Source organism: Schistocerca americana, chromosome 2 (genome assembly GCF_021461395.2).
Source record: "Schistocerca americana isolate TAMUIC-IGC-003095 chromosome 2, iqSchAmer2.1, whole genome shotgun sequence".
NCBI lineage: Eukaryota > Metazoa > Arthropoda > Insecta > Orthoptera > Acrididae > Schistocerca > Schistocerca americana.
In genome coordinates, this window is record NC_060120.1 from 111,157,634 (window position 1) to 111,183,686 (window position 26,053).

The 26,053-nt window shown below is 42.5% G+C and overlaps 1 protein-coding gene across 1 annotated transcript in view; it reads left to right on the plus strand.

Moving 5' to 3' along the window:
• LOC124593669 (UV radiation resistance-associated gene protein) overlaps positions 1-26,053 on the plus strand; it is a 105,327-nt gene that overhangs the window by 18,289 nt on the left and 60,985 nt on the right. The window contains exon 3 of the mRNA XM_047131955.1: positions 3,147-3,447. Coding sequence (XP_046987911.1) covers positions 3,147-3,447 — 301 coding nt within the window. The remainder of the gene's footprint in view (positions 1-3,146; positions 3,448-26,053) is intronic.

Genomic DNA, 26,053 nt, shown 5'->3' on the forward strand with positions numbered 1-26,053 from the left:
AAGCGCATATTGAGGAACAACGAAACTATCACGCCCATATGTAAACGTCATCCCCCTTTCCTGAGCAATTTTTCCAAACTGTGCAGTGACATGATCATACATTGTTTATCATACTGTTCAAAGAGTGACACAGTCCTCACATTGTTTGATGTTCTCAGTTGTGTAATTAAAGTTGTGGTGCAAACTGTTCCCTGCACCTCCTACTGCTATGACACATCTTTTCCAAAATTCTCCTCCGCAGGATGTAAATCGTAGGTGACATTTCTGAAGTGTGTACTATGTTTAAAAATATTAGTTACCTGGTAATTACTTCATAAAGGTTTATATATCGGTTCTATATTCCCCTCCTGTGACTACTACCAGCAATAAGACTTTCTTGTTCATCTTAAAATGTTTCTTTCTAGGCTTAGCTTGCACCTTAGGCCTTGTTCTGCCATACTGCTTCTGAACTCCCTGGGTATTCTGAATGTGTTTGCCCAGTTATATAACATTGAACCTGTTAGAGACAGGTAACTGGAGCTATCAAACTCCCAGCATCACCTGGATGTTTTCACCAATTTGAAAGGCTTGTCTAATCTAGCCATAACAGTAGTAATACTGCAGACTGCAGTTCACAAACCTGCTAACTGTTCTTGCACTACGTCTGAATACCCTCAGTGTTTCAAGATTAGCTGCTCTTTCTGCTTTATTGTGTAGTGACAGTGACAATCACTGGATCTCCAGAAAGGACCAGCGTCTTTCCTCACATAGGCTGTATTACAAGATCTCACAAAGAAACAACACTGACGTTACTCTCACTGATTGCCATTCTTGACAGTTCTGCAGAATTTTGCAAACTTCTCCATTTTGACAGTCGATTTTTGCATAAGGTAATCAGTTAAAAAGCTTTATGCAATGAAATGCAACACTTAAGGGATTTATAAATTTAATTTTCGATAAAATATGGAAATGGGAGGTTGTTGATAGACTGTACTGTTTAGCGAGCAAAGGTAGCAATTCGTTGCATAGTTAAGGCACTGAGCCATCGACAGGCACATAAATAGAACATTATTAGCTTTTGGACAAATACTGTGTGTGTGTGTGTGTGTGTGTGTGTGTGTGTGTGTGTGTGTGTGTGTTCACTTCACTTCACTTTATAGCTCTGAGAATGGTTTTTCCCACAACATTATCAATTTTGTTTATGTACCTATAAAAAAGCTCAGGTATTTGAGTAGTTATCCTTACTCCTAAAATCATTTTTTTATTAAAATAATTTATAAATGAGAATTATTAAGTATAAACTGCATTGTATTTAAATGTACTTTATAAGTGTAAGTATTTTACATAATGAAATTTACTTGTGAGAGGAAATGAAAATTGTTCATCAAAGATAATTTTACTTATGAAGTAGAATTAATATCATTTAGAAAAGATAATTAAAATTATTGACAAAAGATCATTTATACAGTTTTTAAGAACAGTTTATTTTATTATATTCATTAGTGACATTTATCCAGTATACCGGATAGTTATAATTAAATTTTCCCTGTTATAACATGGAAACTAATTACCGTACAATTATCAAACTTGGTAGCATTAATGTCCAGAGTATTGGGTGCATGATTTCCATGTGTCACAGTGCCACCATCCAGTTCCAACTATGACCACCAGGTGCTGTGATCAGACATCGTGATTCATAGTCTCACACACTTGACCAGTCACAGCGCACTTGTTGATGTGTCAACATGAGCTTGGAAAAAAGGAGCAGGGCATTATTGGTGAAGCTCTATTATCAAAACAACAGTAGTGCTGCATCTGCACTTCAGAAATATCACTGGCTGAAAGGATTGAGGAAGGGTCTGTTTTCTCCACCTGCTGTGGGGAGCACGATGAAGAAATTTGAATCAATCGGAGAACTGGGCATCGCTTTGGGAAGAGGCCGATGACTGGTTGCATCTGAGGTGGTTGATAAAATTGCTATTGCTTTGGCAGACAACACTGCACACAATTCCCGATCATCAGGCAGTGGCATGCTGTGTCATGACAGTTGAACATCCCATGGTCCACTGTATGTAAGGTGCTTCAAACCATTCTCAAATGGTATCCGTGCAAGATCCAGATTGCACAGCAGCTTGCACCACAGGACATATGATGCTATGTTGACTTTGGTCTCCACTTTCCCACTAGAATTTAAGTTGATGAGGGCTGGCCCACGACCATCCTATGGACAGACAAAGCTCATTTTTCTCTGACTGGTAAAATGAACACACAGATTTTCCGAGTGTGGGGATCTTCACCTCCAGTCACTGTGCATAAAGTTCCCCTGTGAGGTGAATGTGTCACCATATGGTGTGCATTCACAGCTACATTCATCATTGGCATTTTTTTGTAAAAGAGGTTGGTGCTCAAGGACCAAGGATGTGCAGTCTGGCTGTCCAGCATTACTGTGATATGCTTTGCCACCATGTCATACCCGCCCTGCAGGAGAGAGACACATTGAACTCAACAGATTTCGTGCACCTATTACTTGTGAAGTTCACCTGCTTCTCAGAGACACATTTGGAAACGATCGAATTATCAGCCGATCATTTCCAAATGCTTGGTCAGCATGATCACCTGATCTACGTGGTATTTCTGGTTGTGCGGCTGCCTGAAGGACAGTGTTTTCCAGGGGAACATTCACACACATGCTGATCTGAAGTGCAGCATATCAAGAGATGTAGTCAGCATACCTACGGACATGCTTTGTTCTGCTGTGAAGAATGCAATCCTGTATGTTCAGGCTCTTCTGGACACTGATGGGCACCATAATGAGCCTCTTTTGTAGCAGTAATGATACCAGTATGTAAGGGTATGATGTATTGTAGCAGCACATTAAAAGTGTTTCAGTTGAATTAATTCTGTATTATTTCTCTTCCCCATGTCCTTGAGATAAATGCTACCAAGTTTGGTTCTCGTATGGTGATTAGTTTCTGTGTTATGACATGTTAAAATAGAGAAAGTTTAATTATACACACCTGGTATATGTGATGTTTTGAAGTTACTTGGTTTTCAGTTTTGATTGATATTCTAACGTTTCTTTCTGAGCCCATCAGATGTATTTTTGTAGTTAATGTGCTTTATACAAAGATTGTGAACTTATGTTCCAAATTACCTTTTTTTTTCAGTTACGTTTGCGAAATTTAATCCAAGTTATTGCCTACAATGTTGGTATTAATGGAGAAGATAGTCATGATGGGAAAATAGATTGGGCACACCAACAGAAACCAGCCAGGACGTGCTGTTCTCCAGATTACATTCTCCAGAAGCAGAAATCTGACAACAAAAAATTTTCTTTCTACTACACTTTACACTTGACAACAATGTCATCACCATTTTATACCAGTGAAAAGCTGGAGAGTGAAAATCCAAAGTGGGAAGAAATTGAAGTGAATGATTTTGTGGGCAATGTAAATACTGCAGTAAACGGTAAGAAATAGAGCAATATATGTTCGTATGTCTTTTATAGTATGTATGGATATGACTTGCATGTATCTAAGGGACGAAGGCCATGATAATTTATTGGAGAAATTTGCAGAATTGATCTCACTGAGGAGAAGTACTATTCCTTCATATAAAAAATAATTATGAGAATCAACTTTACCAGCAATTGCAGGTAATGGAACAAATGTTTTGGGCTGACAGTAATGCTCTTTGATGCTCCTGTTATAAGTATATAAAACTCACTACATTTTGGTTTCAATATCTGGTCAACATTTATGTAGAAATCATGTATAATTTGTGTTTGATAACAAATGTAATGTAACAACAAAAACAATGTATAATTTGTGTTTGATAACAAATGTAATGTAACAACAAAAACAATCAATTATTGACAAAATTATTTAATTAGATAGATAAAAAAATCTACTCAACAAGTGGCGCCAGAACATACACATAGAAGGCTGTTGCAATTGGCAAACTTTCAGAGCCAGTGGCTCCTTCTTCAGGCAGAAGGGTTGAAGGTGAAGGAAGAAGGGTGAAGGAAAAGGGCTGGAGAGGTCTTGGAAAAGGGGTACATTTTGGGAAAGTCACCCGGAACCGTGGTCAAGGGAGACTTGCCATACGGGATGAGAGGGCCAGACAGTATATGACCCATTATGACAGTCCTATGTATTACTTTAAGTGCAAAATTTATGATTTTTTGAAGCAACAGTTTATACACAACTATCTATACTGAAAAGAATGGGATTACCATGAATCAGGAGAATTCTGTTGCTATCTGTGCGGATCTGTGCGATCTCATTGCACCAAAAAGTGCAGCACAGAAACTTTCAAGTTATTGATAATTAGCCGTTATGTTTCTATAAGACTGCTTCAAGACTTGTTGCTCCATTGTTGTCCACAACTACTTGTTGATAGTGAACTATTTGTCTGCTCAAATCATTTGCCATTCCCCATGTCATAGAACCTGTCAGGTAATACCAACAATTCACCAAATTTATAAGCAAAAGACAACACTTTTTGTACATAAATTGCTTCCACATTTTCTCATATATATCAGGCTTCAGTATGTGCAGTAAGTGTGGTAAGCCTCCCCTGACCACACTTCTGGGTGACTTTCCTGAAATCTACCCCTTTTCCTAGACCTCTGCAGTCCTTTTCCTTCATCCTTCTTCCTTTGCCTTCAACCCTTCCGCCTGAAGAAGGAGCCACTGGGCCCGAAAGCTTGCAAATTACAACAGTCTTTTATGTGTGTGTGTGTTTTGCAGCCACTTTGTGAATAAAAGTAATGTGTATGTTTATGGCATTTAACCCATGTCATTCTAATTTTTTGTGAATTTCTGGCTTATCTGGATTTTCAATAATTTGCATGATTTAGGAGCACCTAGTCGATATAAACCAGATTCCATTGTGATTCAGAATATCTAACAAAATCTTCCACATTTGAGATCTCTTATGAATCTCTTTATTTCACAACAGCATCTTATGAACGTATTTAGTAAATTTGCAAACAATTTAACATGACAAGCTGCAAAGTACAGGCTGACCGAAAGAGTAGGGCAGGAAGACCGCATCAAATGAAGAAATTTGAGTACAGGAACGAGGGGTCATAGTTCTATATTTACAGCATTATGGCAGTGTGAAAATGATGGTCAGTTGGGATATTTGTTATGATATGCTTATGTTAACTAGTATTGGCAAGTCTGTGTACAAGAGCATACTAATTTTTCATGTACTTTTACCTTTTTATGACATGTTGAAACATGAAACCAGGATATGTGATTGTTTTCTTTTCTAAAGAAGTGCTGTATGGCACATCAGCTAAGTACAATACATATGTGTGTGAAGCTTTAAGTTTTTCTTGTTCTCATTGTGATGATTGATTAGTCCAAATGTTTTGTTTATGTATACATTTTCAGTGGATTACATGTAATTTTGAGTAAAGACTTCCATAGGTCAGATTCCAATTACATTCCTGTAGCCTTGAATACCTGCAACTGTGGCACCTAGTTCCTGTACTCAAATTTCTCTTTTTAATGCTGTCTTTCTACTTTACAATTTTTGTCAGTTGTTTTTCTGCACCCCGTGTATTAGCAAAACCCAATATATATCAGTCCTGTGTATTACTTTAAGTGCAAAATTTATGATTATTTTGAAGCAACAGTTTATGCACAACTATCCATACTAAAAATAATGGGATTACTGTGAATCAGGAGAATTCTGTTGCTATCTGTGTGGATCTGTGGGATCTCGTTGCACCAGAAAATGCAGAACAGAAACTTTCAAGTCACTGGCAATCAACTGTGATGTTTTTATAAGACTGCGTCAAGGCTTGTTGCTCCATTGTTGTCCACAACTACTTGTTGATAGTGAAGTATTTGTCTGCTCGAATTATTTGCCATTCTCCATGTCATGGAACTTGTCAGGTAATACCACTAGTTCAGCAAATTTATACCGAGCGAGGTGGCACAGTGGTTAGCACACTGGACTCGCATTCGGGAGGACGACGGTTCAATCCCATCTCCGGCCATCCTGATTTAGGTTTTCCGTGATTTCCCTAAATCGTTTCAGGCAAATGCCGGGATGGTTCCTCTGAAAGGGCACGGACAATTTCCTTCCACTTCCCTCCGTACCCCGAGCTTGCGCTCCGTCTCTAATGACCTCGTTGTCGATTGGGCCGTTAAACACTAATCTCCTCCTCCTCCTCCAGCAAATTTATAAGCAAAAGACAGCACGTTTTTGTACAAAAATTGTTTCCACATTTTCTCATATGTGTTCTCTTCAGTATGTGCAGTAGAATGAACACTGATTATCTAATTAATGCTACTGCTTCCCAGTTGGCAAATTAAAACTCATGTGCACACCATGTAGTAGTTCTGCTGGTACTGGGCTGGCCAATTCAGCAGTTTCTCCCTCCCTGTCAGTCTATTGTCACTGTTCAGTGTGACCACTGAATGTTTTCTTGAGACAGATCATACTGTTGTTATGCCATTCGTAATTGCAACTAAATGTGTCCATTGTTCTTAGTAGTTTTGATAAACTTAAAATAATAGTACAGTTGAAAAGAAATCTCTAGTTGATTAAGCTTAGTCTGGGTATGAAGTTACAAAAGCAACACAGTATCAGCCATGTAAAAGATCAGTGATGCCATTACAAAATATGTGAGTGTGTTTGACGATGATGATGGAAGCTTGTACCAGAAAATGATGAAAATGGCAGAAAACCAGGATTTAGACACTGCATTTTACACATTGTTCATGAAGTACATAGCCAAAGGTAAGTGATAAATGGTCTTTTGAATTGTGAAACTGCCCTCTAAATGGACAAGAAACATGGGTATTACACTGATTTTAAAGTAACTATTGGCTGGCTTGTATGTTTCAAATTGAGACATGCAAAATAGGGAATTAGACAGTCAGAGTGGAAAACTGTTAGCCAATACCGAAGCTGCTAAACTTCTTACGGTGTCTTTTAAAAACATTATTAATCAGTAAGGCTACAAAAAAGTCTACAGTGAGAAAAGTTGCTTATATTGGAAGAAAATGCCAAGTAAGTCCCATGGTTTTCAAGAAGAAAATATCAGTGCCTGGTTTTAAGGCAACTAAATCACACACAACAGCTGAGGTATGTGAAAACGTAGCTGGAGCACACACATGCAATTCTTGCTAATTGTTGGAAAGTCCTAAAATCTGTGGTACATTAAGGGAATACAAATGCAGCTAGAAATCTAAAAGTCCAACAGAATTCACAGATGGATGTAAACATTTTTGTAGAATGTTATAAAACTCTACTTATCCCTCAAGTCAAAAAGCATCAGCTTGCAACTGGAAATTCTAGAAATCTTTTGTTGCTGATTCATCCTTCAAACCTTTTACTTGTAAGAGAAAATGGAAAGTTTAAAGTTGTTGTTTTGTCTTCCAGCATTACTTTAGTCCTCCAATCTATGGAGCGGGGTATCATTATGAGCTTCAAGTCTTATTACAGAAAGGCATTACAGCATAAGGTATTGGATCAGGAAAAAGTAGGAAAAAAATTACTCTGTAAGTGTACAAATAAACTGACTTGAATGATGCCATGTATGCAGCAGCAAAAGCTTGTGTTGCTGTTAAAGACACTGTAATAGCAAGAGCTGGGATCAACTCCTTCCTTCAGGTATGTCCATCAGTACATTTGAAGAGCCATCAAACAGCTGATTTGTGTCCAGATTGGTTGGGCTGACTGAATGAAAAATCTTCAGGATTTGAAGAACGCTACCAGGAAAAAATATCAAAGTCAGATCAAATGAAAGTATATGAGCCCAGAGATGCTTTCAGGTCTCAGACATCATTGATATATACACTCCTGGAAATGGAAAAAAGAACACATTGACACCAGTGTGTCAGACCCACCATACTTGCTCCGGACACTGCGAGAGGGCTGTACAAGCAATGATCACACGCACGGCACAGCGGACACACCAGGAACCGCGGTGTTGGCCGTCGAATGGCGCTAGCTGCGCAGCATTTGTGCACCGCCGCCGTCAGTGTCAGCCAGTTTGCCGTGGCATACGGAGCTCCATCGCAGTCTTTAACACTGGTAGCATGCCGCGACAGCGTGGACGTGAACCGTATGTGCAGTTGACGGACTTTGAGCGAGGGCGTATAGTGGGCATGCGGGAGGCCGGGTGGACGTACCGCCGAATTGCTCAACACGTGGGGCGTGAGGTCTCTACAGTACATCGATGTTGTCGCCAGTGGTCGGCGGAAGGTGCACGTGCCCGTCGACCTGGGACCGGACCGCAGCGACGCACGGATGCACGCCAAGACCGTAGGATCCTACGCAGTGCCGTAGGGGACCGCACCGCCACTTCCCAGCAAATTAGGGACACTGTTGCTCCTGGGGTATTGGCGAGGACCATTCGCAACCGTCTCCATGAAGCTGGGCTACGGTCCCGCACACCGTTAGGCCGTCTTCCGCTCACGCCCCAACATCGTGCAGCCCGCCTCCAGTGGTGTCGCGACAGGCGTGAATGGAGGGACGAATGGAGACGTGTCGTCTTCAGCGATGAGAGTCGCTTCTGCCTTGGTGTCAATGATGGTCGTATGCGTGTTTGGCGCCGTGCAGGTGAGCGCCACAATCAGGACTGCATACGACCGAGGCACACAGGGCCAACACCCGGCATCATGGTGTGGGGAGCGATCTCCTACACTGGCCGTACACCACTGGTGATCGTCGAGGGGACACTGAATAGTGCACGGTACATCCAAACCGTCATCGAACCCATCGTTCTACCATTCCTAGACCGGCAAGGGAACTTGCTGTTCCAACAGGACAATGCACGTCCGCATGTATCCCGTGCCACCCAACGTGCTCTAGAAGGTGTAAGTCAACTACCCTGGCCAGCAAGATCTCCGGATCTGTCCCCCATTGAGCATGCTTGGGACTGGATGAAGCGTCGTCTCACGCGGTCTGCACGTCCAGCACGAACGCTGGTCCAACTGAGGCGCCAGGTGGAAATGGCATGGCAAGCCGTTCCACAGGACTACATCCAGCATCTCTACGATCGTCTCCATGGGAGAATTGCAGCCTGCATTGCTGCGAAAGGTGGATATACACTGTACTAGTGCCGACATTGTGCATGCTCTGTTGCCTGTGTCTATGTACCTGTGGTTCTGTCAGTGTGATCATGTGATGTATCTGACCCCAGGAATGTGTCAATAAAGTTTCCCCTTCCTGGGACAATGAATTCACGGTGTTCTTATTTCAATTTCCAGGAGTGTATATACAGACTGAAGCTATGAATGAAAATTTGTATGAAGACCAGGATCCAGACCCGGGCCTCCTGCTCACTAGGCAGATGCTCTAACCACAGTGCTACCCTGTCACAGTGACTTTGCACAATTGCATTCACATTAATGTAGTGATGGGACAACCAACTGTTTTTAACAACCTATTGGTTAGTCTCTGCGGCCTTGTCATCTGTATGAATGTGTTCACTCACTCACCTTGTTTAAATGGTTTCACTCAATGCAAGACAACTGACTGAAACACCTCTCCAATGGTTGTAGCAATTATATGAATGTTTTCAGTCTCTGGGTTTGAGTGATTTTATTTACTTACTTTTTCAGCCTTTTTGTTTATAAATGAACCATGACTAGAGTTGACATCTTTTTAGAGACAAATGAAATATCTTATTTCAAGGAAGTGGGAATAAAAAGAATCTTCCTAAAAAGTAAAATATTTTCAAAATGTATGTACTTATTTAAATATGAATGGTATTAAATATCAGTTCTTGGTTTGCTTTAAAAGTTTAATATCTGGTGCTGCACAGTAAATTTATATGTCTGTGTAATTGAACAATAACCTTTTAGAACATTTTTATTAGGTCAGTTTCTTGTAAGTTGTTCAGTGCAGATTATGCAGTTGATTTTAAACTAACTTTCTGATAAGCTAAACGCTTTGAACTTTCAGCTTAGCTCAGAAATGGATGGGAATGCAATATTGCGGTTCATGGTAGAGAGATTGCTTGCTGTATCACTTCTATTCTCTGTTTCCCTGTTCCCTCACAAATGTTTCACTGTTAAGAATGACTGCTGTTAAGCTTCTGTGTGAACTCTTTTCTCCCTAATTTTTACATTTGCAGCCTTTTCGTGAGATATATTTAGGAAGAAGCAATATATTGGTTGATTCAGTTGAAAAGAAGCCGAAATAAACCTGAATTTACCACATAACTTTTTTGTAATTTCATCAAAATGTGTGAAATCAATTGAAAAATTTCACACACACACACACACACACACACACACACACACACACACACACACACACACAATACAAGAAAGCAGAAAATAACCATTTAATTAAAATCTTTTTAATATAACACATTTTTAAAATGAACAAAAAAGTATTTAATTCTCTCTCCTAGCCCCATACAGATTCCTAATGCCATATAGATAATCCTGAAAATTAGCGCTTATGGATTTTTAATAGTTATGACAATACCTGTAAAACTGAAAACAGAAAACACGAGCGCAAGGCACAGATAATAGTAAGCAGTGTAGAGAGTAGCTATCATGGAGAAAAGTCACACAATAATTCATATTGTTTGAAGTGCAACAAAATTGTTTGTGACGTAGCATTTATGCATCTATTATCTATTGCATGCATCTCACATTTACTGAAGCTCTGTCTCTTTCTTCCTGTCAGTTAGCACCCATCACTGATAATTCTTTTTTGCTAAATGCTGAGGTAACATTAAAATGAACCACATATGAAACAATTTTTATTACTGGTGAGTTGATCAGTTGCATTTTAAAAATATATTCCCACTTGTGGAAAGTATTTTTTCATGAAAAAATGCATCGTCCATTAATTTCCTTTAAATTTTTGTAATTAATATAGTTTTTTCATCATCTTCTTCTTCTTTTTCTTCCTCTTCTTGCATTTCACCATCTTCTACTTGAGTCACCATACTGTCAACAACAACTCTGCCATTGCGTGTAGTTTGCCTAATCTCTGGTGTGAGCTCATTTATGATGTTTTCAGCTCTTTCAGCAACTCCAAAACCACACTTTTTTAGCTGTCACTTTGAAACACTTGCTAATGCTGTCTTCTTTGTAAGGCATCATCCTTTTCAAGAGGGATAGAAGAGGTTTTCTCAAAGCGGTGCCTACCTTAGTCTTTGGGGTTGCCTCTGTCACTGCTCTTAGGCATCCTTGAGCTAATGGCACTACAGAGGAGGCTGTTGTGAACTGTTCCGTAGACATTCCGTTAACTCAAAGGTTCCGGTAGAGGAAGGCAGCCTTGCTCGTCTGCCATGAAAACTTCAATTAACATGTGAAAATGTCTCTATGAGGGCATCTTTGACCGGCACTAGGTGCAACATCATATGAAACAAGAGTTCCACCTGTTGGGTGTCTCCTGTTTCAGCTTTAACTGTTTTTTGTTCAGCCAAACTTGGCAGTCTACTAGTTTTGTAGTGGCTATCATACCGCTATCAGAAAAACCCAGTGATTTTGTAACCTTTCTGTTTCAAGAAGCTTAGTGCTGTTGATTTAGTATGGTTGGAAACATCTGACACTGCTAAACTAAGTGTGTGAGCAGTGCTTGCCAAATGAACAACATTCATTATCCTTGCTACATCCATCATAACACTTGTGCTGTCAGTGACAATAGATAACACTTTGGCACCTATTCCCCAGTCAGATACAATTGTTTTAATGCTTTTGGCAATGTTTTCAGAAATTTGCCAATTAGCGATGTGCAAAGAGACCAGAACACCACACTGCATTGTGTTCTGCTCAATAAAGTGCACTGCCGATGTCAAAAATTCTTGTGTATTTATGTTGGTCTGCATGTCCATAGTTAGTGTGACATACTTTATTTCAGTCATTATATTGCCAATAACTTCCCTAATTTTGAGACAACGATCATTTAACAGGTTGTTTGTCAGGCTCTTCCTGGAAGGCCATGAATATTATGGTACTATTGTCTTAATTAGTTTCATAAATTTGGCATTATCCACCAAACAAAATGGAAGGTAACACTCAGCCACAATATCAATGAGGAGATTGTCAATCTCTTTAATTTTACTACTAGATAGTTCTTTTACCCCTCATGGTACCAAAAATTGTCCCCTACCTTGGTATTTTTCTCAACGCTTGTGATACTGCAGTACTTGGTCAATTAGATGGTTGGTTTATTATGTTTGTTTCAGTCTTAATACTTTTTGTGAAATCGGGTTGCATACTTGATGTATCTGCTACATCCGTGACCGTAGCAGTACTAAATGAGGACGAGGCAGTGCGTGTTGTGGAGCCAGAGACAGAAGAGGTTGGCATGGTATCATCAGTGGATGGGGCGAGCTGACTGCCTGTTGCATCTTCTAACAAATTATCACGAGACACAATGTTTAAAAACTGATGGTGTTTCCTTTTGAAGGTGTCCGTAACACTACTGGATGAACTGTGAAAATGTATTTTCTTTTTACAGATCATACAGACCACAATGTCTTTCATTTTGTGTCTAAAATTCCCACATAACTGAGCAGTTCGGAATTTTGATCCAGATGGTAAACACAAAGCTAATTCATTGTAATATGAATACACTATTAACCAACATGGATTAAAGACTGAACTAAAAGCTCCTGCAAAAGTCAAAATGAAAGTATTACTAACAACAGGATATCACAGAGTGCAATCAACAATAATTAACAGCAACAAAACGATCTATTGTTTCTGCTAAGAATTGAATGCACTGGTGGCCAGGGAGTCCAGTTGTCACTCCCAGGATGCTAGAGGGGTGCAAACTTGGTTACACATTTGCAGATTATTTACAATGCTGCCTTGAGATAGCCCTAACTCGAAAATTGAAGTACTATTGTCTGAAGGTGAGTAGTACTTCGTCATACCTGTGAAACACTGTACATGTTACTTTTCACAGACTGTGAAATATAAACAGCATTGTATGAATGGGTGTAATTTGTACATATGATATATTTTCAGTTCAAAATATTTACCTTCCACACAAACAAATGGCTGAATAAGTGTTTATGGACTAGATTCAAATTATTTTTAATTTTTGGACATCATCAAACTTTTTATAAAACCAAATGCAAACAGCTGCTAAAACAAGGCCTTTCTTCTTCATATATCTTTAAGGGAACCGTTACACTCACCTTTGCACTCCCAACTCAGGCTTCCGTATGTCTAGGTTTTTCCCCAGATTGGTCCTAGTTTTGAGGGCATCCAGAGGCTACTGGAGGGATTTTTATGCAACTGTCTGGGCTAAAACTGAACCTTTTTTCATATCTGCAGAAATTTGGTTGATTGGAAAATAAAGAGACTGTAATAATGTTTAGTTAAAATTCATGAGGACCGGGCCATAGATAGTTTCCTTGTTTTAGTCTATTAAAAACCCAGTGGCAAGCACACTCAGATACTTTACTGTACACATACAGAATGTTCCAAAATGATATTTACAACTTTGATCACATATATTTCAGAAGTGTGAATAGGTGAAAAGGAAGGTGCGATTTGCGGCATATTGTTCATGTACACCTGAAGCTTTTTTTTTCTTATTTTTCCTTGTTAGTTATACTTTTGAACATGGGTCAAGCCATACATTTTAGCACCACTGCAGGTTCGTCTACCCCCATAGACCTCTCCTTCTGCTGTCCTGCTCTTGGGCACACTGCTCAGTGGGCAGTGGACAATGACCTTCATGGTAGTGACCATTTCTGTATCAGGATCCATCTACCTAATGGAGCAGATCCTGAAACAAAGCCGCCAAGATGGTTGTTCAAAAAGGCTAACTGGATGCTTTACAGGCAGTTACCTGCTTTTGAGCAATGTGACGGCATACAGGACTGGATGGATCACATTATAGCTGTGATTCACCATGCCGCTGATGCATCCATCCCAAAGTCTGTGGAAACACGTAGGAAGTGACCTGTTCCGTGGTGGAACAATGAGTGTTGTTTTGCAGTCAGGCACACGAGGGCATCAATGCATAGATTCAGTCGATGCCCTACAGATGAGAATCTTACCAACTTTTGAATGGCACGTGCAAAGGTGAGGAGAATAATTTGGGAGAATAAGCAGCAGTCCCTAAACTCTCATCAATAGGTCCACACCCACATATAAAGTATGGGAAGCCATTAGGAGGATCTCAAGGCACAATTCTCGACCACCAATAGCAGCTGTATGAATCCCCCCTGCAGGTTCGGGGGTATGAATAGGGCCATGGTATTCCTGCCTGTCATAAGAGGCGACTAAAAGGAGTCTCAAACGTTTCGGCCCATATGTGGTGGTCCCCTCTTGGGTTTGGCCACCATATTTCAAAATTATTCTGAAGAGTGAGCCAATTGGGGAAGGGCGCCTTACTTGGTGCATTGTGTCCATCGTGCAATGAGACCTTCAGCAAAGCTTATTCATCGTTGCATTGGAGTCCCACTTGCTCTCCATCTCTTGGGCGAGGATACATTCTTGGGTGCGATTTCTGCCATGCACTCTGCAGTGTTGCTTTCTGTGTTGACGATGACCATGGACCACTTGCCACCTAATATCCAGCACGGTAGCCAGTCCGTTGTGATGGGGCTGCCATGTACCCAGTTGGTTGTAGCTCCCTGACAACACAGGGATCACTCTACTGATGCCTGCGCCGTTAACTCCCCATGTATGCCACGGAGTAGATGCCTATCTCCCTGGAGCATCGGGACTCCCGGCAATGGCCATCCTGCCAGGTGGCCCTTGCTGTGGCTGGGTGGCGCCCATGGGGAGGGCCCTTGGTCGCAGTAGATGGCATCAGGATGGATGACATGCAATGAAGTGTGGCACATGTTCTCTTGCTGGTGGCCAACCACCACCAGTATCTAAGCATTCAAGGGCTCACTTTAATGCAAACATGTATGACTCCAAATCGTTCCACTCCCTGGCCACACCATGAGAGGAACGAAAAGCTATGAATGACAGCGAGATGTATTCGCCGCGGTATCTAGTCTGTAAGAGAGCTGATGGGGAATCTTTTGTGTCCATGAAGCCTCAGTTATTTGTAGAGCATTTAGAGGACAAGTTCAGGGAGATGGGGGCTTGTCAAAAATGCAGTCCGGGTCAGTCTTGATAAAAACAGCATCCTCTGCCCAGTCACGGGCATTACTCACTTGTAAGAAACTGGGGGATGTTTCTGTTACTATGTTACTATCATGCCCCATAAAAGCTTAAATATGATCCAGGGCATTATCTTCCGCAGGGACCTTCTTTTTCAGCCCGATGACGAGCTGTACGCCAACTTAGAGTGACGAGGTGTCCATTTCATCCGGCGCATCCACTGGGGTGCGAGGGATAATCAGGTTGCCACTGGTGCCTTCATCTTGGCCTTCGAGGGTGACACATTACCCGAGAAGGTGATGGTCTACCGCTGTGATGTCAAGCCATATATCCCTCCCCCTATGTGGTGCTTCAAGTGTTGGAAGTTTGGCCATATGTCTTCCCGCTGTGCTTCCAGCCTCATATGTCGCGATTGTGGTCATCCATCCCTTCCTGATACTCCATGTGCCCCACCTCCTGTCTATGTCAACTGCAGAGAGCACCATCCCCCTTGCTCGCCAGACTGTAAGATTCTACAGAAGGAACGTAAAATAATGGAATACAAGACCCTGGACTGACTGACCTACACTGAGGCTAAACGGAAATTTGAACAGCTTCATCTCATGTGCGTGACGTCATCTTATGCCGCCACTGTCACTCCTGTTTCTGCTCCTTCCATTGCATCACATACAGTCAGCTCTCGGAGCCAAAGGACCACACCTGCCCCCTTGATGGTGGGAGGCACTTCCCTCCCTGTTGCTCCCGCACCCCCTACCTCAGGAGCAGCAGCACCCCCCCCCCCCCCCAACCATCAGGGACACCAGTCGCCACTTCTAAGCCGGACAAGCATAAGTCTTCTTCGTCTTCTCTTGCTAGGAAGGGATGCCTTGGGTCACTCCTTTCCCAGGTTCCTACCAGTGGCAAACCAGACACCCGACAGGGGCTGAAGAAGCCCCAGGTAGCTGTTCATAGGGCTTCGTAGTCCTCTTCAGTCCCGGAGACTGAATCAAAGAAGCCTTCCCAGCAAGGGCAACCAAAGGAACAGCATGAGAAAATGAAATCGAAGACCCCCAAGACCAAGGAAATTGCAGTGGCACCCACTCCACCACTACCTACAAGCTCTGCGTCTGAGGATGCGGTGGAGATTCTGGCATACACTGAGGACCTAGATCTCACCAGTCCCTCAGACATGATGGTTGTTGCTCCCATCAGTACTCAATCAGTGGCAGCAAGTGACCCAGCGGCATAATCTGCCTCCTCAGTCTCTTCACGCCTTTCTCGGCCATGGACAATGCCATCCTCCAGTGGAATTGCAGTGGTTTTTTCCACCATCTTGCTGAGCTCCGAAAACTTCTAAGCCGTCACCCTTTCCTTTGCATTGCTCTTCAGGAAACTTGGTTTCCGGTGATGCGAACCCCCGCCCTCTGCGGCTATCGGGGTTATTATAAGAACTGGTCAGCTTATGTGAGGGTATGTGGTGGCATCTGCATCTACGTCCTTCTCTCTCTTTACAGCGAGTCTGTCTCTCTATGAACACCTTTAGAGGCTGTTGCTGTTTGAGTGTGAATGCTTTAGGCCGTTAGTGTCTGCAGTCTCTATCTTACAACAAATGGTGATGTCCTGCAGCATGTCCTGGCTGTGCTGATAGCCCAATTGCCGCCACCTTTCCTGTTACAGGGCGACTTCAATGCCCATAACCCTCTGTGTGGTGGATCAGCGGCAACAGGCCGAGGCAGCATCGTTGAGCAAGTATTGGCGCAGCTCAACCTTTCTCTTTTAAATACTGGTGCCATCACACATTTTAGTGTGGCGCATGGCATGTACTCAGCCATCGACCTTTCGGTCTGCAGACCTAGCCTATTACCATCTGTCCAGTGGAGTGTGCATGGCGACTTGTGCGGTAGTGACCACTTTCAGATCTTCCTGTCACTGCCACAGCGTCACTCTTCTGGGTGCCCCTGCAGATGGGCTATGAATAAGGCTGACTGGGACTTGTTCACCTCCAATACCACTATTGAACCTCTTTCCAATGACGCCATTGATGCGGTGGTTCACTCAGTCATCATCACCACCAGCATCATTACTGCCGCAGAATCTGCCATTCCCTGTTTTTCTGGGTCCCCTCGGTGGAGGACTGTGCGTTGGTGGTCGCCCGAGATCGCTGAGGCAATTAAAGATCACCGGTGAGCACTCCAGCATCACAAGGGGCATCCCTCATTGGAACACTCCATCGCCTTTAAACGGCTCTGTGTGCGAGCCCGCCGCCTCATTCGCCAATGCAAGCAGGAGTGCTGGGAAAGGTATGTCTCCACCATTGACTTCCATACCTCTCCATCGCAGGTTTGGGCCAAGATTAGATGACTCTATGGTTATCGGACCCGCGTCACCGTACCTGCGCTTTCACTGAATGGAGTAGTCTGTACTGACTCTGACACAATTGCAAACCGCTTAATTCAGCATTTTGTTCAGAGTTCCACTTCTGCGAATTACCCACTGGCCTTCCAGTCCCTGAAAGAGCGGTTGGAATGTCGGAGCCTTTCATTTCACATGCACCAACCTGAATTGTACAATGCTCCATTAGTGAGTGGGCATTCCAATGTGCCCTAGCCGCTTGCCCTGATACAGCTCCCGGGCCAGATCGCATCCACTGTCAGATGCTCAAACACCTCTCGGTGGACTGCCAGCGACACCTTGTAGGCCTTTTCAACCGTATCTGGGTTGAGGGTGAGTTCCTGTCGCAATGGCGGGAAAGCATTGTAATCCCCATGTTGAAACATGGCAAGAACCCACTGGAGGTGGACAGCTACTGCCCCATTAGCCTCACCAACATTCTTTGCAAGTTGCTCGAACCCATGGTGAGCCGGAGGTTGAGTTGGCTACTTGAGTCTCGGGGCCTTCTGGCTCCGTCTCAGGGCGGGATCCATAAGGGCTGCTCTGCCACCGATAATCTGGTGTGCCTGGAGTCTGCCATCCATATGGCCTTTGCCCGCCAATAGCATCTTGTCGCCGTCTGTTTTGACATGCGGAAGGCATGTGATACGACAGGCAACATCACATCCTCTCTACGCTTCATGGTTGGGGTCTTCAGGGTCCGCTCCTGATTTTCATACAAAGTTTCCTGTTGCTTCGTTCCTTCCACATGCAAGTTGTGGCCTGCCATAGTTCCTCCCGAGTTCAGGAGAATGGGGTGCCGCAATGATCTGCCTTAAGTGTCTGCCTCTTTTTAATTGCAATTAATGGGATCGCTGCGGCGGTGGGGACGTCTGTCTCGGCTTCCTTGTATGCTGACTTCTGCCTATACTTCAGCTCCACTGGCATTGCGACTGCTGAATGGCAGCTGCAGGGCACTATCCACAAGGTGCAGTCTTGGGCTGTAGTGCATGGCTTCCAGTTTTGGGCTGCCAAGACCTGCATTATGCATTTCTGCCGGCGACGCACTGTTCACCCTGAGCCACGGCTTTATCTTGATGGTGAACCTCTTGCTGTGGTGGAGATGCATCGGTTTTTGGGATTGGTTTTTGATACCCGGTTGACTTGGCTCCCTCATATTCAGCAGCTTAAACAGACGTGCTGGTGTCATCTTGACACTCTTCGTTGCTTGAGTCACACCAGGTGGGATGCCAATCGGTCTACCCTTCTATGGCTGTACCAGGTGTTAATTCAGTCCCGTCTAGATTATGGGAGCCTGGCTTACAGTTCGGCATCCCCTTCCACTTTGCGGTTGCTGGACCCCATCCTTCACAGTGGGATACGACTCTCCACTGGAGCTTTCCGGACAAGCCCTGTCAACAGCATACTTGTGGAGGCAGGTGTCCCTCCATTGCAGTTCCAGCGCCAATGATTACTGGCCGCTTATGCTTGACACATTTGTAGCTTGCCTGGGCATCCCAATTTTATCGTCTCCTGTTCCTTCAGTCGGTCGTCCATCTTCCGGAATGGCGGCCCTGGTAAGAGTGTACAATCGTGGTTCGCATCAGAGCTCTTCTCTCTGTGCTTGAGGTTTTCCCTCTTCCACCTATTTTCCGGGCCCCTCTGTGTATACCCCCATGGTGTGTGCCCCGCCCATGCCTTTGGCTCGATTTAGCACAGGGCCCGAAGGACTCAGTCCCTCCTGAGGCTCTCCGCTGCTGCTTTCTTTCAATCCTTGCCGCGTTTCAAGGCTGTGACGTTGTCTGTACTGACGGTTTGATGGTTGCTGGTCATGTCGGTTATGCTCTTACTCTAGGGGATCATTATGAACAACACTCATTGCCAGCTGGCTGCAGTGTTTTCACTGCCGATCTGGTTGCCATCTGTCGCGCCCTTGAGTATATCCGCTCCTGCTCAGGTGAGTCCTTCGTTATCTGTAGTGACTCCCTGAGCAGCTTACGAGCAATCGACCAGTATTTCCCTTGCTCTTGTTTGGTGATGGCTATCCAGGAGTCCCTCCATACTCTTGCCTGTTGGGGCCGCTCTGAGGTCTTTGTGTGGACCCCGGGTCATGTCGGCATCCGGAGAAATTAACGTGTTCACACACTGGCTATCAGTGCACCAGCCTTGGAGATTCTCCTTTCAGAGAGTGACCTCAGGTCAGTTTTGTGGCAGAAGGTACTTCGCACCTGGGGTGAAGAATGGCGCACCCTTCCTTCACCCAACAATCTTCGGGCCATCAAAGAGGCTACTGTTTCGTGGCACTCCTCCTTGCAGGTCTCTCGCAAGGACTCTGTTGTCCTCTGCTGGCTGTGCATTGGCCACACCTTGATGAGACACAGCTATTTATTGCGCCGCGAGGACCCACCTCTAGGTCGCTGCGGGTCAGCTTTGACAGTGGTCCACATCTTGTTGGACTGCCCGCTTTTAACTCCGCTCAGGCAGACGTTTGTGCTGCATGATACGCTTCCTGCACTTTTATCAGATGACGTTGCGATGGCAGATTTAGTTTTGAGTTTTATTCTGTGCTGGGGGTTTTTATCGCTTGATCTAAGTTTTTGTCCTTTTTTTGTGTTGAGTCTGGCCTTTGGCCTATGGTTTTAGAGTGGGGTTTTTAGTGCGTTTCTTAGTGGTTGGCTTTTCCTTTTTTGTTTCTGTGATCAGCCAACCACTGTCACACTCGATGTGATCTTAATTCCTTTTTTCTGGTCTCTGTATGTGTCTTTCTTGTCCTGTGTTGTCTCTTGTCATTTCCATTGTTTGTTTTTATTCTTTGTGGGTGTTTCAAGTTCATGGAAAAAGGGATTGATGGCCTTAGTAGTCTGGTCCCTTCAATCCCACAAACCAACCGACCAAGCTGTATGAATGCAGGGGTCTCTTGTAACATCGACAAGGAATATAGCTCAGACAATGGCTGAATCATACAAATCCATTATGGCTGATTCCAGACAGGATCCCACCTTCCATCAATATTGGGAGGCACAGGAGAAGGCTGATCTTCATTTCCGTTCCACCAATGTGGAAGAATACAACCAGCCTCTCTGTCTGAGGGAGCTGGATTCTGTGTTGTCATTTGCTTATGATATGACATCTGGAAATGACCTGATGACCTACAGTATATTGCAACAGTTGGACCGATGGTCGAACGAAGTCCTCCTCCAGCTCTCCAATAAAATTTAGATAACTGGCGACTTTCCCAATTCATGAAAGGAATCTATTTTAATCCCAATTTTAAAACCAGGAAAGGATCGGACAGATCCTGGCAGTTATCATAATATTAGCCTGACAAGCTCCGTAGGAAAGACACTGGAGCATATTGTCAATTGGTGCCTAGTGTGGGTTCTGGAAACCAGGTCCCTACTCAGTCGCTCCCAGTGTGGGTTCAGGAGGTATCACTCCACTCTCGATAACCTGACCCTGGTCGAAGCTGCAATTCAACAAGCTTTCCATTGTAAGAAACACCTTATCGATGTTTTCTTCGATTTGGAAAAGCCCTACGACACTTCCGGGAGGCATAATATTTTGTCACAGCTCTATCAGTGGGGATTCCATGGATGTCTACCGACCTTCATACGGTCCTTTCTCTCAGACAGATATTTTAGATACAGGGTTGGGAATGTCTTATCTGACCATTTTAAGCAGAAGAATGGTGTCCCTCAAGGGAGTGTTTTAACTGTAATGGCTTTTGCCATCGCAATCAATAGTATTACAACCGCAGTGCGATGTCCAGTACTATGGTCCAGGTTTGTGGACGACTTATCCATCTTCTGTGCATCCTCCAGCCTTGCCACGGCTACTCGGCAATTGCAACTGATGATCAGGTGGTTGGAAGAATCATCTTGCACCACAGATTTTAAATTATCATTAGAGAAAACAGTTCGTGTTGATTTTAATTGTTCCCACTGTCTGTTTAATTTGCCAGTTTTAAAACTGGGGGGACACAATTCTCACTTTTAAGGAAAAGGTGATGTATCTGGGTCGTATCTTTGATGAGAAGTTAACATGGTTGCCACACCTTGAAGAACTGAAACTGAGATGTCTCAAGGCCTTAAACATCCTTAAATGTGTCAGTCACAGGTCTTGGGTAGCTGACAGAGCGCATCTGCTCCAACTTTATATAGTCCACAGCTTGTGATCTCGCAGTCGCATTCTCACTTCCCGAGCACGGGGTCCTGGGCTCAATTCCCGGCGGGGTCAGGGATTTTCACCTGCCTCGAGATGACTGGGTGTTCTTTTTGTCCTTATCATTTCATCATTCAAGAAAGTGATGAGATTGGACTGAGCAAAGATTGGGAATTTGTACGGGCACTGATAACTGTGCAGTTGAGTGCCCCACAAACCAATAATCATCATCATCATCATCATCATCATCATCATCCAACATTATAAGGCCTTTTTGTGACCCCGGATTGAATACGGATGCTAGATTTATGGGTCAGCAAGGCCTTCGTACCTTAAAATGCTGGATGCAGTTCACCACAATGGTATTAGGCTGTCAACAGGGGCCTGTCACACGAGCCTCCGTTGTCTATTCGACGTCTTCTCCTCGTGGTATGCCAAGCATATAGAGCATTGCCCATTCCTACATTGTCAGCATCCAGTTACGTTGTTCAGCCGCCACTGGAATTGCTGTTCAATCATCGACCACAAGCAACTCGGCCATTTGGGAGAGCCTTGAATTATTACAGGTCGGGGGCATTAAGGTCCAAAGCCAGGAGTGAAGTAGGGCATCCCCTTGGCTACTACCAAGGCCCAGATTGGTTTTAGAACTGGCAGCTTACAAGAAGCATTGTACCCCAGATCATGTTTTTAAAATTAAATTTAATGAAATTTTACATAACCATCCAGATTTTATTACCGTCTACATGGATGGTTCTAAGCAGGGAGATGTTTTCGGTTGTACTTTCATGTTTCCCAACATTGTCCTCGGGATGTGGCTCCCAGAGCAGTTTTCAGTTTATTACGCGGAACTGTTTGCTATCCTGAGGGCAATGAAGCAGATGAGACAACGCCATGACAAAAAATTTATCATCTGCTCTGATTCTCAAAGTGCCCTTCTCGCTGTTGGACAGATGTACCCAGCAGATCGGATGGTGCAACAAGTGCGGGACACTCTCCTTCTCCTGCGAAGGATGTCATTGTTTGCTGGGTTCCAGGGCACATAGGCATCCAGGGAAACTAACTCGCTGATGATGCTGCTAAGGAGGCTTGCTCCCTTCCTCCTCCTGCCTACTGTTCAGTCCCTCTGCGGGCTGCCACTTCATTTGTGACTAGGATGGTCATATGTTGGTGGGAGTCCCAGTGGCTGGAAGTGAGTAACAATAAACTACGTTCCATCAAGACTTCAGTGCGACCATGGATCACCTCCTTCCGCTCGCTACGATGTGAAGAAGTAGCCCGTACTCGGCTTAGAGTGGGACATTGTCCGTTGATACATGGCTTCCTCTTATGTTGGGAGGAGCCCCCAGTATGTCAGATATACAGGACACAGCTTTCAGTACAACATCTTTTAATTGAGTGTGTTTTATATGTCGACCTGAGGCTTGAACTGGGTCTTCCACAGGATCTTCCTTCTATTTTAACTGATAATGAGGCGAGTGTTATTTGTGTCTTAAAATTTTGTGTGATGTCTGGAATTCTTCCCAAAATACTTGGTGTGTGATACTAAAAATGGGTCACAGAGTGATTTGATTTGATTTTTTTATTGGTCCAGTTTTATCATACAGCACAAATTGTACAATTGTTATTGGACAGGTCAAAGATAAGTTACAATAATACATAGTATTAGCAAAATAGTAGGCAAATTAAGAAAGTTACCCATTACAATTAATTTTGGTACATATTCATAAATTCTCTGACACGATAGAAACAGTGCTTTATTAGAAATGCCTTTAGTTTAGCTTTAAATATTGGATGACAAGCGTTTTTTATTTCCTCTGGTATCTTATTGTGTAGTATTACACCAATGTTAATTATGCTCCTCTGATAGGTGATTGTTCTGTGATATTTTTTATGTTTATTTGATTTCCCTCTGGTACTATAGTTGTGTACATTTTTGTTCCATAGCAGTTTGCCTGTTTTCAGGAGGTAGTGCCTAGTGAACAAGATAGTTTCATAAATGAATAAACTTGGAACATTTAGAACACCAAGCTCAGTAAAATGGGATTTACAGGACTCCATCTTTCGAAGGCCACAAATTATTCTTAGAACTCTTTTTTGCATTCTAAAAACCTTTACACTGTGAGTTGAGTATCCCCAGAAAAAGATCCCATATTGGACTATTGAGTGGAAATGTGCATAGTATGCCTGCAGTACTGTTGTTTTGCTTGTTGTAGCCTTGAAATTTCTTAGCCCATAGCACACAGATTATAGTTTTCTAGACAAGTTATTTATATGTGTGTCCCACTTTTAAGTCTTGCTGAACCCAGAGATCCAAAAATTTTGTGACACATTTTCTAGGGGATCATTTTTTAATTGTGCTTGAATAGACATTTGATTAGTTGGAGGAATTAAATGAAAATCAACACACACAGTTTTTTCAATATTTATAATGAGTCTGTTTTTTGTAAACCACTCAGAAAGTCTTTTCATAGAATTTTCTGCTGTGGACTGCAGAGACTGGTTCCAGTGAGCAGTATACTGGTGTCATCGGCAAACACGATAGTTTTTGTGGGGCTCATATATTCAACTAAGTCGTCCACATAAATCAAGAAGAGTAATAGAACTAAGATTGAGCCCTGTGGTTCACCATATTTTATTGGTAATTCACTAGAAAGAAAGGAGTTGTTTCTTGTTTTATTCATTTTGTTGAATTCATATTGAAGTGACACTTTCTGCCTGCGGTTTTTTAGGTATGAACACAACCAGCTATGTGCTACACCTCTTACTCATTGTCTTTCTAATTTTTTGAGCAGAATGTTATGGTCCAGGATGTCAAAGGCTTTTGATAGATCTAGAAAAATACCTGCAGCTAATTTATGTAATTTATGTTGATCAAGGGATTTTTAAAATGCAGTCTAAGAATTCGAAAATTGTTATCTGTGTAGATTTAGACTTTCTAAAACCATGTTGTTGTACTGTAAGAGGTGCATATTTATTTATGAAACTTAAAAGCCTGTCGTAGAAGAGTTTTTCTAGAATTTTTGAGAAGGAACTTAACTGTGACGTGGGTCGGTAGTTTGATATTTTTTCAGAAGAACCTTTTTTTGGCAGTGGTGAAACTTTTGCTATTTTAAAAAATCTGGAAATGCACCAGTTTTAAAGAGAGGTTGAAAATTTTTGCCAAGGGGTTTGGTATGTGGTGAGCACATGTTTTTAATATAAAATCAGGTACTTCATCAAGACCACTTGACATTTTATTGCTTAATGATTTAATTTTACTTATAACTTCATTGGGGTTTGTTTCATAGACATACATAGAAGCAGTCGAGATCACTGACTTGCTGGAGAAACTTGGGACTGGTCCTTGAATGAGGTCTTCAGCTAGTGAAGTGAAGTGAGGTGAAGTGTTCATTGCATTTTTCCACAAATGAATTTGGGTCTGTGGCTTTTGAGCCTTCTAGTGTTATTGATACATTCTTTTTCTTTGGCGCTGAACTAAAAGTTTCCTTCTTTATAACTTCCACGTGGATCTCATTTTGTTAGATGAGTTTCTTATCAAATTGTCATTCCTTCATAATTTTTGCCTCTTTGACTACTGTACCATAGATTCTGTTGTAGGCTTTTGAATAATCTGCGAATTCTTGGGTTACTCTATATTTCTTACAACAGTACTGCAGAAATCTGTTTCTCTCACTGGAAATTTTTATGCCTTTAGTTTCCCATTGCTTATTATTGTTAGGTTTTACTGTTTTTACTACTTTTGGAAATGCTACATTAAAATAGTGAAGAAAGATGCTCTGAAAACTCACGTACATGCTATCAACATTGTTCTGAGTGGCGATGCTTTCCAAGTTTTTCTTCGCCAGCAAGAGATTAAAAATTCTAATGTTATCTTCAGAAAAGTTTCTTTTTTCAACTACTTTTTCGGAACTGCTACTCCTTGTTGGCATTTCTATACACAGCATCTGCGCCTCATGATCACTATAACCCATGCTCAGTACTCTGCTTGTGAATCTGTAATTTGTTTCTGAGATGAATATTTGGTCAATAATGGAATTAGTGCATTCTGTTAATCTTGTTGGGCAGTGTATTGTGGGGATCATATTGAATGAGTTGGTTATATTTATCAAAGTATCTCTGGTGCTGCTGTCTTTTGAAAAATCAATATTGAAATCCCCACAAAGCACTAACTTCATATTTAGTGTATTGATACTGTTCAGCAGAACCTCTAGTTTATTCATGAAGACTGGCAGGTTTCCACTTGGTGCTCTATATATGTTAATAACTATGAAATTAAGCTCTGGCAGTTTAGTAATGGAAAGTTCAAAGTCTTTTTCAATTGAGTCAATATAACTTTTACTGACATCACAGAACTTTATTTGTCGTTTCACAAAGATAGCAGAGCCACCATGTTTGGAAAACTCTTGGCTAAAATGACTTGCTAATCTATATCCTGAGATTGAGATTAATTTTACTTCATCATTTCATACTCAATGTTCAGTAATGCGAATTATGTC